The sequence below is a fragment of the Montipora foliosa genome, chromosome 3 (genome assembly GCF_036669935.1).
Source record: "Montipora foliosa isolate CH-2021 chromosome 3, ASM3666993v2, whole genome shotgun sequence".
Classification (NCBI taxonomy): Eukaryota; Metazoa; Cnidaria; class Anthozoa; order Scleractinia; family Acroporidae; genus Montipora; species Montipora foliosa.
The window spans coordinates 25,872,531-25,887,530 of NC_090871.1; the positions used below are offsets into that span (position 1 = coordinate 25,872,531).

At 38.2% G+C, this 15,000-nt stretch overlaps 4 protein-coding genes across 4 annotated transcripts; 2 read left to right on the forward strand and 2 right to left on the reverse strand.

The window, feature by feature from the left end:
• The first annotated feature begins 1,351 nt into the window (after positions 1–1,351).
• Positions 1,352–1,954, forward strand: LOC137995472 (uncharacterized). Its single transcript, XM_068841016.1, has one exon. It carries the CDS (start codon positions 1,352–1,354, stop codon positions 1,952–1,954), a length of 603 nt encoding a protein of 200 aa, XP_068697117.1.
• Positions 1,955–1,975: 21 nt separating this feature from the next.
• On the forward strand, positions 1,976–2,951 carry LOC137995473 (uncharacterized). The gene is made up of 2 exons (XM_068841018.1): positions 1,976–2,233; positions 2,454–2,951. Exons 1-2 carry the CDS (start codon positions 1,976–1,978, stop codon positions 2,949–2,951), a joined length of 756 nt encoding a protein of 251 aa, XP_068697119.1.
• A 1,917-nt stretch (positions 2,952–4,868) lies between these two features.
• Positions 4,869–9,018, reverse strand: LOC137997160 (uncharacterized). Its single transcript, XM_068842982.1, has 3 exons — positions 8,702–9,018; positions 7,311–7,598; positions 4,869–7,075 (listed from the first exon to the last, which is right to left on the reverse strand). Exons 1-3 carry the CDS (start codon positions 8,778–8,780, stop codon positions 6,369–6,371), a joined length of 1,074 nt encoding a protein of 357 aa, XP_068699083.1. The 5' UTR covers positions 8,781–9,018; the 3' UTR covers positions 4,869–6,368.
• Positions 9,019–11,011: 1,993 nt separating this feature from the next.
• LOC137997170 (rhamnose-binding lectin-like) lies at positions 11,012–14,909 on the reverse strand. The gene is made up of 3 exons (XM_068843005.1): positions 14,679–14,909; positions 13,098–13,379; positions 11,012–12,772 (listed from the first exon to the last, which is right to left on the reverse strand). The coding sequence occupies exons 1-3, from the start codon at positions 14,755–14,757 to the stop codon at positions 12,384–12,386; spliced, it is 750 nt and encodes a 249-aa protein (XP_068699106.1). The 5' UTR covers positions 14,758–14,909; the 3' UTR covers positions 11,012–12,383.
• Positions 14,910–15,000: the final 91 nt, after the last annotated feature.

The window sequence follows — 15,000 nt, forward strand, 5'->3', positions numbered from 1 at the left end:
TTACAAAGTTAATAAATTTATTAACATCATCATTACGGATAAGCAATGTCAGTAAACATTGTTTAATCAGTATCTATTATACAGTTATTTAGCCAGTTACTGTATGGCTGCATATTGCAGGGTATTAATTATGAAAACCCGTTGTCACAGCTTATAAAATTGCAAAATAAAGTTATTGGAATCATCTATGATGTTTCCCTACAGGTCTATTGAAATTTCACGATATTGCTAAAATGTACACATTTATTTATGCTGTCTTTTTGGTGATAAGCCATGTAATTTTTTTCCATATTACTGGTTTCGGAGCTATGTAATCATTCAACTCAGGATGCATCTTTACAGCATTTATTTCTTCATACTATAACCAATATATGTATAAGAAAATTCTGCCTATCCATTATTGGAAAATACTTTTGGAATGACCATCCTCTTTAAAATCGAAACAGCACATCTAAAATGTTGTTAAAGGAGATTCCCGTATCACGAATTATTTTCTAAGATTTGGCCACGAGAACGCATGAGCTGCCGACTTGAGTTTCGTTCTCCGAGTTAGAATTATTTGTGCACGTCATTTTATCAACTTGAAACTTTCGCAGCTTAGGGCAATATGACAATATACAAATTGAAAAAAGCTTCAAATTTAATGCTTTTCAGTGGTTTAATTTTCAGACGTTAAAGTTTGCCAAGTCAAAGAAACAATGGGGCAGAGTGAGATGATATCATAACAAGATTTGGAGCCATTTTGTAGACAAAACCGTATCACACGAAACCTGCTGTGTTGAGCCTTGCCACTTTTAATGACAATTTCTTTACACAAATCTTTTCTTTGGTTGTTGGGCTTACTGCAGCAAGCGGGAATTCCCGTATCGCAGCCTATGACAAAAGTCTCGAAAAAGGGAATCAAAATAATTTTTGCCAAGGAAATTTAAATAATCAGGAGCACTCGTAAAGGAAAGCCTTGCGTCTTGGCTTAATTTGTTCGCTTCACGATTCAAAATCAGCCCTATTTCTTCTCCAGAACAATTCCCGATTCTGTTTCGAGCATGTGGTTCAAAATTTCAAGGTTGGGAAGCTTTATAGCGAATTGCGATGTTCTTCGCCAGTTGGCGACCAGGAGAAATGGGTTGTTAACATATCCAAACGGGTTTTGACTCCAATTGAAACGGGTATTTACAATCTGAGTCAATCAGCCAAAGACACGATACGTGTCTCAGTCGCTAACTCCTTGAAAACATGCAAATTGCCCGCAGCGGTTAACGTAACGAGAGAAGAAGAAAGGGCATTGAATAACCTGAGAAAAGATGAGGAGGTAACAATCGTTCCTGCCGATAAAGGAAGATCCGTCGTAGTAATGGATAAGGATGAATACCAAGAAAAAGTATCTGTTTTGTTGAACGATACAAACACTTATTTGAAAATCACAGACAAAAGATCAAATCCAACATCAAACGTCGAAAAAGAACTAAAACTTTTGCTTAACATCAAAGAAGAAAAGGATGACAGCGGATCACAAATTGGACCGCAACTGTACAAAAAATTACACTGCAGCAATTCAACGCCAGCGTCGTTATACGGTCTCCCGAAAATTCATAAACCTGAAAGACCACTCAGACCTATCACAAGCAGCATAGGTAGCCCCACGTACGCTGTATCCAAACATCTTGTTTCCATTCTGTCCCCTTTTCAGAGAAATCGCTTCTCTGTCAAAAACAGCTCAGAATTTGCTCAAAAGATCCAGCAACATACTGTCGCCAGTGACGAAGTCATGGTCTCTTTTGACATTAAATCGTTATTCACTTCCATTCCCGTGGATCTAGCTCTAACCATCGTCAACGAGAGGCTCCAAAAGGATCAGGATCTAGCGGAACGCACAAATATGGCCATCAGCAACATCATGAGGCTGTTAGATTTTGTTCTCAATCACAACTTCTTCAAACACAACAACATCCATTAAAAATATATCTTTGGATGTGCGATGGGTTCCCCAATCAGTCCCGTTATAGCCGACCTCGTAATGGAACAGATTGAGGAAACTGCGATCGCCACAGCTCCACACCCCCCTAAGGGGTGGTTCCGTTATGTGGACGACAGTCACACGTGTCTCAGAAAGCAACAAGTGGATGAGTTTCACCAACATCTCAATTCAATTAACCTCCACATACAGTTCACTCTAGAACTTGAGGACACCAGGGACAGGGACTACCTTTTCTGGACACCATCACCACAAGGAGGGGTACGCAGCTTGAGGTGAATGTCTACAGAAAGCCAACCCACACAGATCGCTATCTCGATTTCAACTCTCACCACCCCATGTGCCATAAGAGATCTGTAGTCAGTACCTTGCTACGTAGGGCACAAAACATACCAACAACACAGAAGGGGAAACGCGAAGAAAGGAAGCGAGTCAAGGCTGTACTGCGAGACAACAATTATCCCTCATCCTTCATCAATAGCTGCGAAAGATGGCTGTCGAAACTCCCTACCGATCTACCGTCCAATGGTTTCGTGGTGTTCCCTATGTGCGGGGCATTTCAGAAAGGATTAGTTGGATCTTAAGGCAGCATCAAATCAAAGTCGCCTTCAAACCATTGAGAACTGTAAAAAGTTTGTTCCCTCGACCGAAAGCCCGAGAAAAGGTTGACCGGTCCCAATCTGGCACAGTGTACAAAATCAGTTACACCAATTGCAGTTTTGTATACTACGGTCAAACCGAACGATCACTGAAAACTCGCATTACAGAACACAAAAGGGCTGTTGCTATGTTTGACCATGACTCCAAGGTCGCCTGCCATGTCCACGAAATGGATATTGGGAGTGTCAGAGTTGTTGGACATGAGGCTAACTACCACGAGCGACTTTTCTTGGAAGCCTGGTACCCGATAAAGGATCCGCAGTCTGGAAATGACCACATCGCCATCCTAGATGTCTACAAGTCTCTGGCATGCGCATAAGTGTCGCGCTACGTTTTCAAGAAACTACTCGCGGATTTTCATCAGCGCGCTCTTGACGTGCTGTTATTTGAATCACGCGTGCTACCATCATATTGCAACTGATGAAGGTTTAAGCACCACCCGAAACGTCTTGCACGAAACATCAAAAACCTAGTCAGTGTCAAACCATTATCTTACTATGTCGGCTCCTGACTACCACTACTCTATTTTTAAACATATTTGAACCTGTTAACCCTTTCTAAACGCGTTTTACTGATTTCTATAACTAGATCGTCAGCCTCTGTGGTCCTCTGATGGGTACCAATAAGATAATCTTCGTTTTTTCAAGATTAGTATTAGAAAATTAGCTCCACTCACTCGAAAGTGGTTTCTCATGGAGGTCCTGCCTACTACTATTGAATTGGAATTTAGTAAGATGGTTACCATTATTGCTTTAATGTTCGTTTAAGGTGTATGCTGGTCGATACAGGAGTCCTAGTGAAGTGGCAGCCCAAGTATACGGGGTTTGTAATCAAAACTAAATAACGAGAAACAAGCAAAGATTGTGACAAGAGAGTAGATAAATGTAGATAAAGAGTAGATAAAGTTCAATCTTCCTTGCAAATTTGTTGGAGATGGAGAAATGAAGAGATATCCTTAGATATGACCCTTGCAATAAAAAGACATCACACGTGTTGGGGAACAGGGGCCAAAACTTAAAATTAACGAAATTAACAAAGTTTCGAGTAAAATCTTTAAACTTTTCGTAGTCTTGTCAAATTTGAATAGTGAATAGAGATTTTTTATAATGAATTGAATGATGCTATTGCTGTCATGACAGCTTAACCTAGCGACTGATAAAGCCGCTGATAAAGTTGTAAACATTTGCAACGTCGTTTCGATTTTTTTATTCACCCCTAAACCGGCCATACTTAGTATTTTACTCTATCTAACACCAGAGTATTTTACTCTGTCTAACGCCAGACAAATGAACGATTTTACTCTGTATAACGCCAGACTATTTTAGTTGTCAATGGGGAACCCCCAGTAGTCAATGGGTTAAGAAAGTCGCGATGCATGCTGTATCGTAAACAAACTAGATTCACATGTGCGCAGAGCGCTTGAAAATTTGTGAGACTAACATGCTTTGAACGTGAGATATGGGCACCGGGAGCCACTGATGTGGTAACATAAATAACTGGTTTTAATCGCTTTGCATCATTGAAGTACTTAGTACAATTTTGAAGTATAAAGTTCTTACGGTGTTTACTGCATTGTAGGTAATCTGTGGCACTGCATACCGACGGCAACCGGCGTGAACTATTGTTCGGTGAATCGATCTATTTAGCGTGTATTAAGCTAAAGAGATGGTAAAGGGAACCAAGGAAACCTAAATTGAATTACAGTAAAAAAGTATCTCAAAGGTCATTTTCTTTGCTGTGAACTTGCCATTGCAAAACAGTGTATCAAATAATAGTTTAGTACTTCAAAGTGTTTTTTTTTTAATTTTAATTACACTCAAAATTATGTCGAGAGCCATTTTGTTTCCTGTGAAGCTAGAATTGCAGTTTATTGATAATTTTGTACTCCAATACTGTATTTAGTATTGTGCATTGGGAGAACTTGAAAATGGGTGTGACAAATGAACAGTATGGAACCAGAATTGGGATGCATGACGTATTTTAATACCTCAGTGTATTCTATTTACCAACATTAAAATGCTTCATACAGCAGTATAGATTGTGGGCCACAACATTCACGCACTGTTCTTGTGAGAATGTCAAACGATGTCGAGGAGATCCCTGGGCCTAGAGTGTTTGATCTAGCAAAAACAGTTAGTGCAGATATTAGCCAAGGGATTGATGTGGAAAAGCATCAAGGTTCTATCAATTTTAATGAATTAGTTGATGCTACTCATACAGTTTGTGTAGACTTTAATCAAGGTAACGAATCTGTGTTTGGATCAAATGCAGGAAAACAATGTGTTTCTGACTTATATAGTTGTCAGTGAAATTGACCTTTTTACAATAGCTACGACATCTTGAGTCCTGATGCATTGTGGTCTATCCAGGCCAACAAGCCCATTGATTGTACCAAATGCGAAATTCAAGATGGTTTTGCTATTGCTTAAAAGGTCAGTTAGTGATTTTGAAACAACATAAGCAAGAAACAAGTAAATGAAATAAAATCTAAGAGAGGATTATGAGACAGTTTTTCATCCTCTTTCCAAAGACTATATCTCAGACGGACCATATGCATTTTAAGAATTGTGGTGAACGTCTTTCTCTGCACATCCAGTATCGCTCTCAAATTTTGGGATTTTAATTAAGCATAGCTCAAAAACACTTGTTTCCAGCACCTCCTCTTCTACCTTAGTGGCTTACCATATATACGCATTGCGTATTTTTTGATGTAGTTTACGTATACACGGCGATCGTATATTTTAGTTAGGTTTTTAATATAGCAAGATTCTTTTATTTTGTATCTTGTAAGCCATGATGAATGTTCCTGGTTGTTAATGATGGCATTATTTATTATACTAGAGCAGTGGATAGCGTTGAAGGTGCGCTCTGATTGGCTATTCATCTTTTAGCAATTCGCGGGGATTTGCGCCCGAAAGCACTGTAATCGTTGCAGGAATAGATAGCTTAAAATCATCTTTTTGTGCTATATTATCTCACTGTTTTAGTATATACTAGAACAAATATTCACCTCAGTGTCGGTGGCTAGTGGTGGATATTTAGCGAGGCGCGAAGCGGCTTTTGCCTCTGCTGTACAGCGGCTATGTCCTATCTAGACCCAAATCCCTATTCTCTAGTGAACGGCTATATCCGGAAATGGCTTTATATTCCGATGTTTGGTACCCTGAGTAATGTTTTTCTAGAGCGCAAGAAATTTATCGTTATTATTATTATTATTATTATTATTATTATTATTATTATTATTATTATTATTATTATTATTATTATCATTATTATCATTATTATTGTTGTTGTTATTATTTGTTTTTCAACACAGCTTTCGCTGGAAGAACAGGGGCATCAGGCCACTCCTAGTTCCCACGGCCTTGGACGACCTCCAGCTCATCTTGCGTCGCAATCCCTTGATTCATTATTATCTCAATTGTTATTATAATCAGCTTGTTTCCAAAATGGAGAGACAAAAAGGCCTTAATATTCTTTACATTACAAATGACGGAAATTCTCAAATTATGATCACAAAAGACAAGCCACAACTCATTCATCATTTAAGACAAGTTAAAGTTCATATCATAGGGTAGCCATGTGTACAATAAGTAGTAGTTTGCAACTACTCCGGTTTGGAATCGAAAATAACTTAACAAAGTTACAGTTCAATGACCCAGAAAAAGACTCTTCGAATTGTAATTTCGTTATGACTCATTCATTTAGTTGTAACCAACGGCACGCTTCTGACAGTTTATGGCCACCATATGGCGACTAAGTTTAAAAAGCAAGCCCAAGTGCAAAATCCACAATCAGGAAAAAATGTTGGTTGGCTGGCTGAACCAGAAAAAGATTCCAAGATTACTGCATTAGATGAATCACATATTGGGATAGTTCTTTCTGAGTCGAAATCTTCCTTTTGTTTTGGTTCCGCTTGTTTGGTTTTGGTTGGTTCAGTAGTTGCACGTGGCTGGGTGGTGTACGCAGTTGTAGGAGGGCCACTAGTCCCATAACTGTGAACAGCAAATGATTCGTTAGTTTCTGTAAGTCTGTCGAGATTCTTAGGGGTAGTAGAAATTTTAATTGAAGTACTGCGGATGGCTGCAGTAATAGAAATGGCCCTCCTAGTTGCTGGTTGCTGGTTTATTTGTGCCATTGAAGTAATGCTAATCCAGATACTTTGTGTGGTTAGGATACCATCAGTGTCTGCGATTGCCGCAGTTGGTTCGGAAGTTGCAAGTTTTCCTGTGGTGTTTGCAATTGCAGCTGTAGAAATATTTTTCAAGTTACTCTGATTGGTGGTTAGGACATCCTCAGAGGCATCGGTAATTGAGAGCGTGGAAGTTGCAGCTGGTTTGGTGATTGTGGTTGTAACTTCCATGGTAGCATTTTTATCACCTGTCGATATTGGTGTTTTAGTGGCAGTGGTGGTGACTGGAGTTACAGTGTGCCTCCGTTTCACTAAAAGAATGAACAACAAGAATATTTATGGTCTTTTCAATAACTGTATCAACAATAACGTAAGCTTAGCAGAAACGATTCACTAAATATGCTTGAACAGGAGAGTGCCATAGTGCAAAAGGTTAGAGCCTCTAGAAATAAACCTTTATACCGTCAGTGTCTCTTAAACCACAAGACTAAACTTTTTCAGTTCCAGTCCAAGGTTAGCAAAACACAAATCATGCATTATTCTTACCGCAGACATACATGATGTTCAAATATTTATTAAACCCCGGGCAGGGATCACCAAATATGGAACTCAACGCTTCGATGGTGCATTTCCGTTTATTATCGCACCGCGATTTCACTGTGTGTGTCTTGTCCACCAATGTGCATGTGTAGTTTGATCGTTGATCTTTCCTGCAAACTGAGTCCTCTCCTCTGCCATAGTCGGCGCCGTGAATTTTAAGGACTTTGAATTTGTCGCATCTTAGTTTGATGACATCATTTTCACAAACATACCTGGTACGCATCATTCTTATATCTGAAAAGGAAATAAGTTAACTTTAATTTAACTAGAACGACGGAGGAAACCGGTTATAATTAGGAAAAGACTGAGATTGTTTGTATCACCCGCAGAGTCCCACCGACTCAGAACTAAAAGTAACGCTTTGCGTAGTCATGAAATGCTCCCCATCCATTCTTGTAACTTGTTCATTGATTATCAATTTCCTATTTGGTGCAAGTGCAAGTGAATTCACGTTAATTTGTCACTTTGTGATGAACCATGTCCTTCTTTGTTATCTTTTCACTGTGAAACTGATACTATACTGAGCGAATTCCTTTAATTGCATGCCATGTGCTCAATTTTTCATGCTACCAAAGTAATTTTAACAATTCTGTTGGATCTGTTTGCTATTTACTAAACTTTTTCTGGCATGGTATTGACGATCGGCTCCTGAAGATAAGCGTCAAAACGTCCATTACATCGACATCGGCACAAGCTTTTTATATGTTTCATTTCGTTAGGCTAAGGTCTCACTGAAAATTATGGACAGCTCTCAACTTTCAAGACACTTTTATCTTTGGATGTCTTTTTCCATTTCAGACCAATTAATCGTGGGTTAGGTAACGGTCTCATCCAATGATTACCATTGTCACAGATAGGAAGAAAAATGAGACAGGGAGAATCTCCAATGACGCTGTCACATAAGCTGTAAGAATACATTTGCATGTGGAGTTAAGGACGTTTTTTCGTTATCATTATTTAACTTTTCCTTGGAATTGATGAATGATCAATTTGTTATAGCTTAGAAAAAAAGAAAAAATGTTTTGAGTTGTAAAGAAAAGCAATTACCGATCAAAAATGTCAAATTACACCCTGTATTCTTAGAATGTGGACTAAACGCTGAAAATTGTCCCAATTTCCTGTGGTTCGTTCAAATTTGTTTTTGCCACTTACCAAAGAGATAAAAACTAAGATATATGTGAGACCGGCAAAGAGAATGTCTTAAATATATTGAAAAGCAAACTTGCTCGATAGGAAAACCCTATAGAACGAAAATTAATTCTTTGTCATTAATTTCGTTAAGAGAAGAAACTTCGGAAGTTGTGAGTTCAGTTGAAGAAGGGCTCGGACAAACCTACCTACTTTATATGCACCAATTCCGGTGAATGTTGGAATGACGGATATGAAAAATAGCAAAAGCCACTCAGAGAAAGTCATCTCTAGCCACTTGTTACCGCTCTACAACTTCAAGTTTCCACAGCAATGCTCTCTATGAAAGAGGATTAAAGTATAGTTATTACAAAATGGCCTTGAATCCGTTTACTGCCACTGAATACAAGGAAGTAGTTCTGTGACACTGCTGCGTGTTCGACAGCGCTCTCTTTTTGTCAGCATTAAAACTAATTGGCATTTGCAAGCACTCTTTGCTTATTAATTTTATATGATCCTCAGAGGCAAAGCTACCTGAGAAGAGAAAAGAAAATTTTATTATTTCCTCATTGTAATCATTTTGATATAAAGTGGTTGTTGTTGCCTTATACCATGCTTTCCAAACCGGGGGATCCAAAACTTCAAGTGCAAGTGTTGAAAATCGGTGAAAATTCGGCTAACGATTAAAAGTAACGAATATTGATTATGGACAAAGATGAATGTTGATAGATGATGTATTATCATCTCAGCACGAAATCACATCCGGAGCTCCACAGAACTCATAATCGCGGCCATTTTCTTTTAGTTGTATTATTTATAAGTGATTTACCAGTGGTTGGTCCCTCTGGGGAAAAAAAACACGATACGCCTCTCAAGCGGCTCGTTGTTAAAGCTCAAAGGGAATAAACACCACCGATGAAGTTTCAAAAGAATTTGAATAATATCAACGGCAAAATCATACGTTTAACGAAAAATAGCACCCAATCCTTCCCTCTTTTTCCTGTAAGGACATTTTCCTTTTGAAAGAGTTGTATAAATAGCAGTAATTTCCAATTAATACAAATTAGAATTGTTTTAATATCTACCACGCCGTCGGATTATGACATACCCTTCGTGTTCAAGAAAAATTGGTAGACTTCGGTAAATATTAATGATTTACCTACAATGTCACAGCATATGTTAAGTCAACTTGACGAAGTGAGACGTTTCTGTTATCAGTTGATTAAACTAGTGAATAATAGCTTGAATAAAAACAAAATAAGACTAATCTTCAGTTAGTTTTTAATGTTTCTTAAAAATGAGAAATTAAAAATCGTACCTTTTTACCAAAATGAACGAGTTAAAAGTCGCTGTCCTCTGTCTTGAAGACAGCGCGATTATTGTCATGAGAGTCTGAGTACTTCCTCCCACTATATGTACGACTTTTTGGTCTCAAATCAGCCGAATGCGAGTTTCCAATTTCAAACTTGTCGCATTTACAGACGTTGACGTGTATGTCTTCACAAAGGCATAAGAAAACGTTACTGAACAAGAATGAGTTGAAAAGTGATTGTCCAAGTCTAGAAGTAAGCGTTAACATAACGGTCCCTGAAAGTCACTTGTAAACGATGCGCTTGCGTGTTAACTGGAATGCTGATGACTATAGATAAAGTTAGCTTTTACGAAGACTGTGCAATCAAGGACACATATGGATAAAAGCATGTGACCCTGAATCAATCGGGAGAAAATGTACGAGAAATGAAGAGCGGCAATGTTGAAACGTCACTTAATAGACACAGCCATGTAATTTGCCATTATGCCCATAACATGTTAGGGCCATTTATACGTGAGAAAATAAGACGCGTCTTAGCTAAGACGCGTCTTGTATAGTACGCGAACTGTACCATTTATACGTTCGCCTCTTTTCAATTTTAATCTAGAACGCCCTCGAAGAATAACTGTTAATTCACAGTTACCACCTTTGTACTTTTCATCCGCAAAGTTGCCAGTTGAAAACCTTTGTAATAGTTGAATTTAATTAAAACAAAATAAATTACATATGCCGGCCCTTGTCACGCTGTTAAAAGTTGTTCCGCGATTGCCAGTTCCCGGCAAAGGAAGAGGAACTCATTCTCCTCCACCAAAGTCCGAGCGTTTCTCTGTTTTGTTGGTGTTTTTGAGCCTGCCTCGGAAGCCATTTTGTTAGCCTGGGTGACTCGTCAACGAAATTTATTTAGGGCGCGAAACCATTTATACTAGGAAGTTCATGTCTTATTTAAGACGCGGACAAAATAAGAACAGCCGAAAATTCTGTTCCAAGATAAGACTCGTCTTATGTAAGTCGCGTCTAAAATAAGACGCAAACGCTTGTTATGTACTATTTATACGAGCAGTTTGCGTCATATTTAAGACGCGTCTTATTTTCTCCAGTATAAATGACCCCATTGTCAAGGAGCTTTACACTGGAAAATTTTTCTTTCTTGAGCCCAGGCGAAGCGGTTTCCCGTTGTCTTAGACCAAAGACGTAGCAAGTTGTATTTTCGCTCTGCATAACGCTGTTTGGTCTTATGGGACTTGTTCGGTTTGATTTTTAAATGTAATGCTTACTTATTAAGCCTGATAAACGATGCCCAAACCAACGACCGTAAAAATGAGGATTGTCATACATACACATCACAACTTCCGTCCCACCATTCGTGATGACTTCACTACAGTTTCTCGGTAATTTACTTACGCATCCTCAAGACCTTAAACCTGCGTAAACTTTAATCGTCGACGTCTATAAAATAAAAGAGAACTCTCGATATATTGAGAAAGAACACGATTACACTTAAACTTCTTACTTTTATATCCTTTCCACAGAGATTTAGTAGTTAAGTGGTCTTAAGTTATTAAAACGTCGTCTTTAATGCTTATATTACAATTTCATTAAATGAATTTCTTAACTACCAAAACATTGCAATGGACCTCTTCAAATAGTCATTTCTCGAGTCCCTTTAACTCTACAGTTATCCTTTCTCTGCCAAGTGTGTTCTATTTAACATTTCTTTGTCTTTTCGACTCACATCCATATTTAGTAAATCACGTGACCAAAACAGAAACTGCCATAACACAAATTTTTAACTCAATAGTGTGAGAACATTCTAACACAAAATCTGTAGCATGGATTTTAAAAAAGTATATTTCTCCAAAAAAATGACTTAATAAGGCCCTCCTTTGATACGCTTTCAAAAAAATATCAGTTCCATTTTTTGGCCAAATAGAAGCTCCATGTTACATTTTACGAAAAATGATGGGACAGTTCCCATCCGGTGAAAAAATTGCCTCTTCCCTTCGCTTCCTGAGACGCATGGCAGAGGACTGAGACTAGGTGGGCATGCGCCTTTTAGCTTCTGATTGATGTGATGACAGATTTCGTTGAAAAAGTTACTTCAAAGAACCGTCCATGCAACTTTTTTGTAGGGCTCTCGACCAAAAAGCTTCCTTAGCAACCATTGTCTTTCTGTAGTTAAGAGCCACCCCCCTTTAGACCGAGAAAGGTATTCGGTTTTCGAGTCTTTTTCCACGTAGAATACAAAAACTGATTAACACATTACTAGAGTTTCAAGTTTCCTTAGCTTGAAAATCCTCACCAGACGGATTGAGCTAGCGGAGTCTCTGCTTTCTTGCAGCATTCTCTAGCATTCTGTAGCATTTATCACCTAGCAGAACGCTTTCCGCGAAGCCTGCTTTACTTGTATAATTAAGAGTTTTTATAAGGAATTATTAAATCAGAGGTCAGACTAGGGGTTCTTGCATTATCAAGTGAGAATTTGCGTTATTAAACGAGACAATCCAGCATTTGCAGGAATTGAACGAGAGAAACATACATCGTACAATTTACTGATTAGAAGACTATGAACAAGAATGACTTTACAACCAGACGGGAATCGAACTTAAGACGAAAACCCAAGGAAGAAAGCCAGAACCGGAAAACGTCATTGGTGTGTTGGTTGAACCAGACAACATGACAGTTTTAGATGGGTCAAACACTGGAATGGACCTCTCCGTCTGCCTCTGTGTCCTGAGATCTTTTTGTCCTGAATGCATTTGAGTGTTGTGGGTAGGTTCCCAAGTTGATAGTGGCTGGGTAATGTTTGCATTTGTAGAGAGATTCATCCACGTACTTTGAGTTGTGATAGTGCTCTTATTGGTAGCAGTAGTATTCGTGGTGGCATTAGTTCTAGTAGTAGTAGCAATTTTCACTGATACTGTTTCCGTGGCCGTTGTATCTGGTGCACTTAGTGTCTGCTCTTGATTCACTGGAAGAATTGAAAAGTATGCTTAATAATATGGAAAAAAAGCAAAGAGGAGAATACAAGTTGGTCTAGAAATCATCATGTGTCCCAAAATGGTTTTGAATACAGTTTCATTTATTTGCTAAATTGGTTGGTTAGGCCTTGGACGCCGTCAATTTATAAACCGTTTGGAAGTATGGATGAATGGATGCATCATGCTCAGACAGAAGACATTTATAGAGGTATTGAACGTAAGAAACTTTGAAAGGGCAGGTTACTTTGGTCTCTTATTTGTATAACTGGGGCAGCCTTCTGCGGAAAAGCACGCATCTTATATGTATATTCTTACCGCAGACATACATGACGTTCAGGTAATTCAAAGCAGGACATGGATCACCAAATATGGAGTTCAATGCTGTGATGCTACATCTTGGTTTCTTATCGCACCGCGCTTTCACGGTGTCTGTCTTGTCCACCAATTTGCACGTGTCTGATTGTTGACCCTTGCTACAAATTGACTTCTCTCTCCATCCATAGTCGGCCGCATGAATTTCAAGAACTTTGGATTTCTCACAGCTCAGTTTCATGATATCGTTCTCACAGACATATGTGGTACGCATCTGTCTCATATCTAAACAGAAATTACTATACTAAATAGCTGAACGTTACAAACGGTGCGTTACTCCACTGTATAGAATATACGAAAAGAAAGGAAAGTGATTTGACGCCGTGGTCTACGAAGTATTTTATTGAGTGATGAGCGACGTAAGGTAAATTCTTCCCATTGGTTAATCTTTTCATTACAGCCTCAATATTTTTTACTTTTTAGAGTAGTATGCAGTCAAAGGATTGCTACGCGAAAATTTAGAAATTTATGGGAAACACTCTATCCTGACGGCTTATTCTAACGAAAACTGTTGGTTGGGTTCCCCTGATGCTAACTAGAGCACGGGAAAAGAATTAGCCGTTTGATAGCTAATTACAAGATAACCACTTTGTCTACCACCTCCTGAAGATAAAAGTCAAAGCTAACCAAAATAAATTGTCAAAGCCTTGCTAATTAACCACATATGATTTCGTTTTCAACATTATTTTGAAAGCAATGACTTAAATTGCTTGTGGTATGAAGCCTGAGGGCTTAAACCTGGTTTTTTTTTTTTTTGTTTTTTTTTTTGTTTTTTTTTTTTTTTCATTTCCACCGAATCCACGACTTTATTGTATAGAAGAAAATATACAAGCATGAATTTCTTTAGTCCTTGGGATAAAAAGGGTATCTAGCTGGTGGAAATAATCCTGGCGTCATGACACGCAATGGCTCATGGTTTGGTTGTTTACATTCAGTGAAATTGAAGTGCAATCTCAGTTAAGTTGGTCTTGGTTAGTATCTTAAAATCTGTTTATTTTTTTATGAGGAAATTCTACCGAAAACCGAAATAAATCACTGAAACATTTTCAATGACAGTAGAACGATATCCGAGAAAAAGACATACAAAGTTAATGCATCGATTTCTTTTCGTTTCTTGACGTTTGGACCATAGTACTCTTAACTTTCGTCTTGATAAAAATGTTCCTTACAATTAACACATAAGGAAGTGTTCAGTGTTTTAATTAACAGAAAAATATTTCGAGTATTATTTTAAGGAAGGCAAAACTAAAACTGTTCCCATTTTCTGCCCAAATTTATTTTTGCCGTTTATAAAAGAGATAAAACCAAGCAAATAAGAATATCTAGAAGATCTACCGAAAAGAGTGGTTTTGATCTCTTATCACAAAACAAACTTACCCGGGAAAGAAACCCAATGCATATTTGCCTTGCTAAATAGTTTGGTGTAAATACTTACTTCATATTCAACCTTACTCAAACCCCTTTTTGAGCACTAAGCTAGAATACTCAAAACGTTAAAGTGCAGAACGGTTCAGAATGATCTACCTGCTTTATATTTAGGGATTCTTGTGATGAATATCGTGAAGGATACGAAAAATAGCCAGCGCGACTCAGAAAAAGTCATCCCTTGACACTTGTTGTAAAATACGTGCTTCTAATGCAACTTAGCTTAAAAGTTGATCCTGGCCTTTTTCCTTTTTGCACTGATACTCACAGCCATAAAACCAAAGCGAGACCGTGAACAAGATGTGGCACTTCTGCAAGTTGAATGGCGCTCTGATTGTCTCCTTTCGCGCGTTTCTACAGTCATGAAAATCTAATTGACATTTGTAAATCTTTGCTTATGAATTATATATCATTGACACAT

What these genes read in the sequence shown, in the direction of transcription:
- LOC137995472 (XM_068841016.1), top strand. Translation starts at nt 1,352, where the DNA reads ATGGATAAGGATGAATACCAAGAAAAAGTATCTGTTTTGTTGAACGAT.
- LOC137995473 (XM_068841018.1), top strand. Translation starts at nt 1,976, where the DNA reads ATGGGTTCCCCAATCAGTCCCGTTATAGCCGACCTCGTAATGGAACAG. An exon ending in CACCATCACCACAAGGAGGG is followed by an intron (nt 2,234 to 2,453) that starts GTACGCAGCTTG and finishes CTTCATCAATAG; the next exon opens with CTGCGAAAGATGGCTGTCGA.
- LOC137997160 (XM_068842982.1), bottom strand. Translation starts at nt 8,780, where the DNA reads ATGACTTTCTCTGAGTGGCTTTTGCTATTTTTCATATCCGTCATTCCA. An exon ending in AATTGGTGCATATAAAGTAG is followed by an intron (nt 7,599 to 8,701) that starts GTAGGTTTGTCC and finishes TTTCCTTTTCAG; the next exon opens with ATATAAGAATGATGCGTACC. An exon ending in GAACATCATGTATGTCTGCG is followed by an intron (nt 7,076 to 7,310) that starts GTAAGAATAATG and finishes TCATTCTTTTAG; the next exon opens with TGAAACGGAGGCACACTGTA.
- LOC137997170 (XM_068843005.1), bottom strand. Translation starts at nt 14,757, where the DNA reads ATGACTTTTTCTGAGTCGCGCTGGCTATTTTTCGTATCCTTCACGATA. An exon ending in AATCCCTAAATATAAAGCAG is followed by an intron (nt 13,380 to 14,678) that starts GTAGATCATTCT and finishes ATTTCTGTTTAG; the next exon opens with ATATGAGACAGATGCGTACC. An exon ending in GAACGTCATGTATGTCTGCG is followed by an intron (nt 12,773 to 13,097) that starts GTAAGAATATAC and finishes CAATTCTTCCAG; the next exon opens with TGAATCAAGAGCAGACACTA.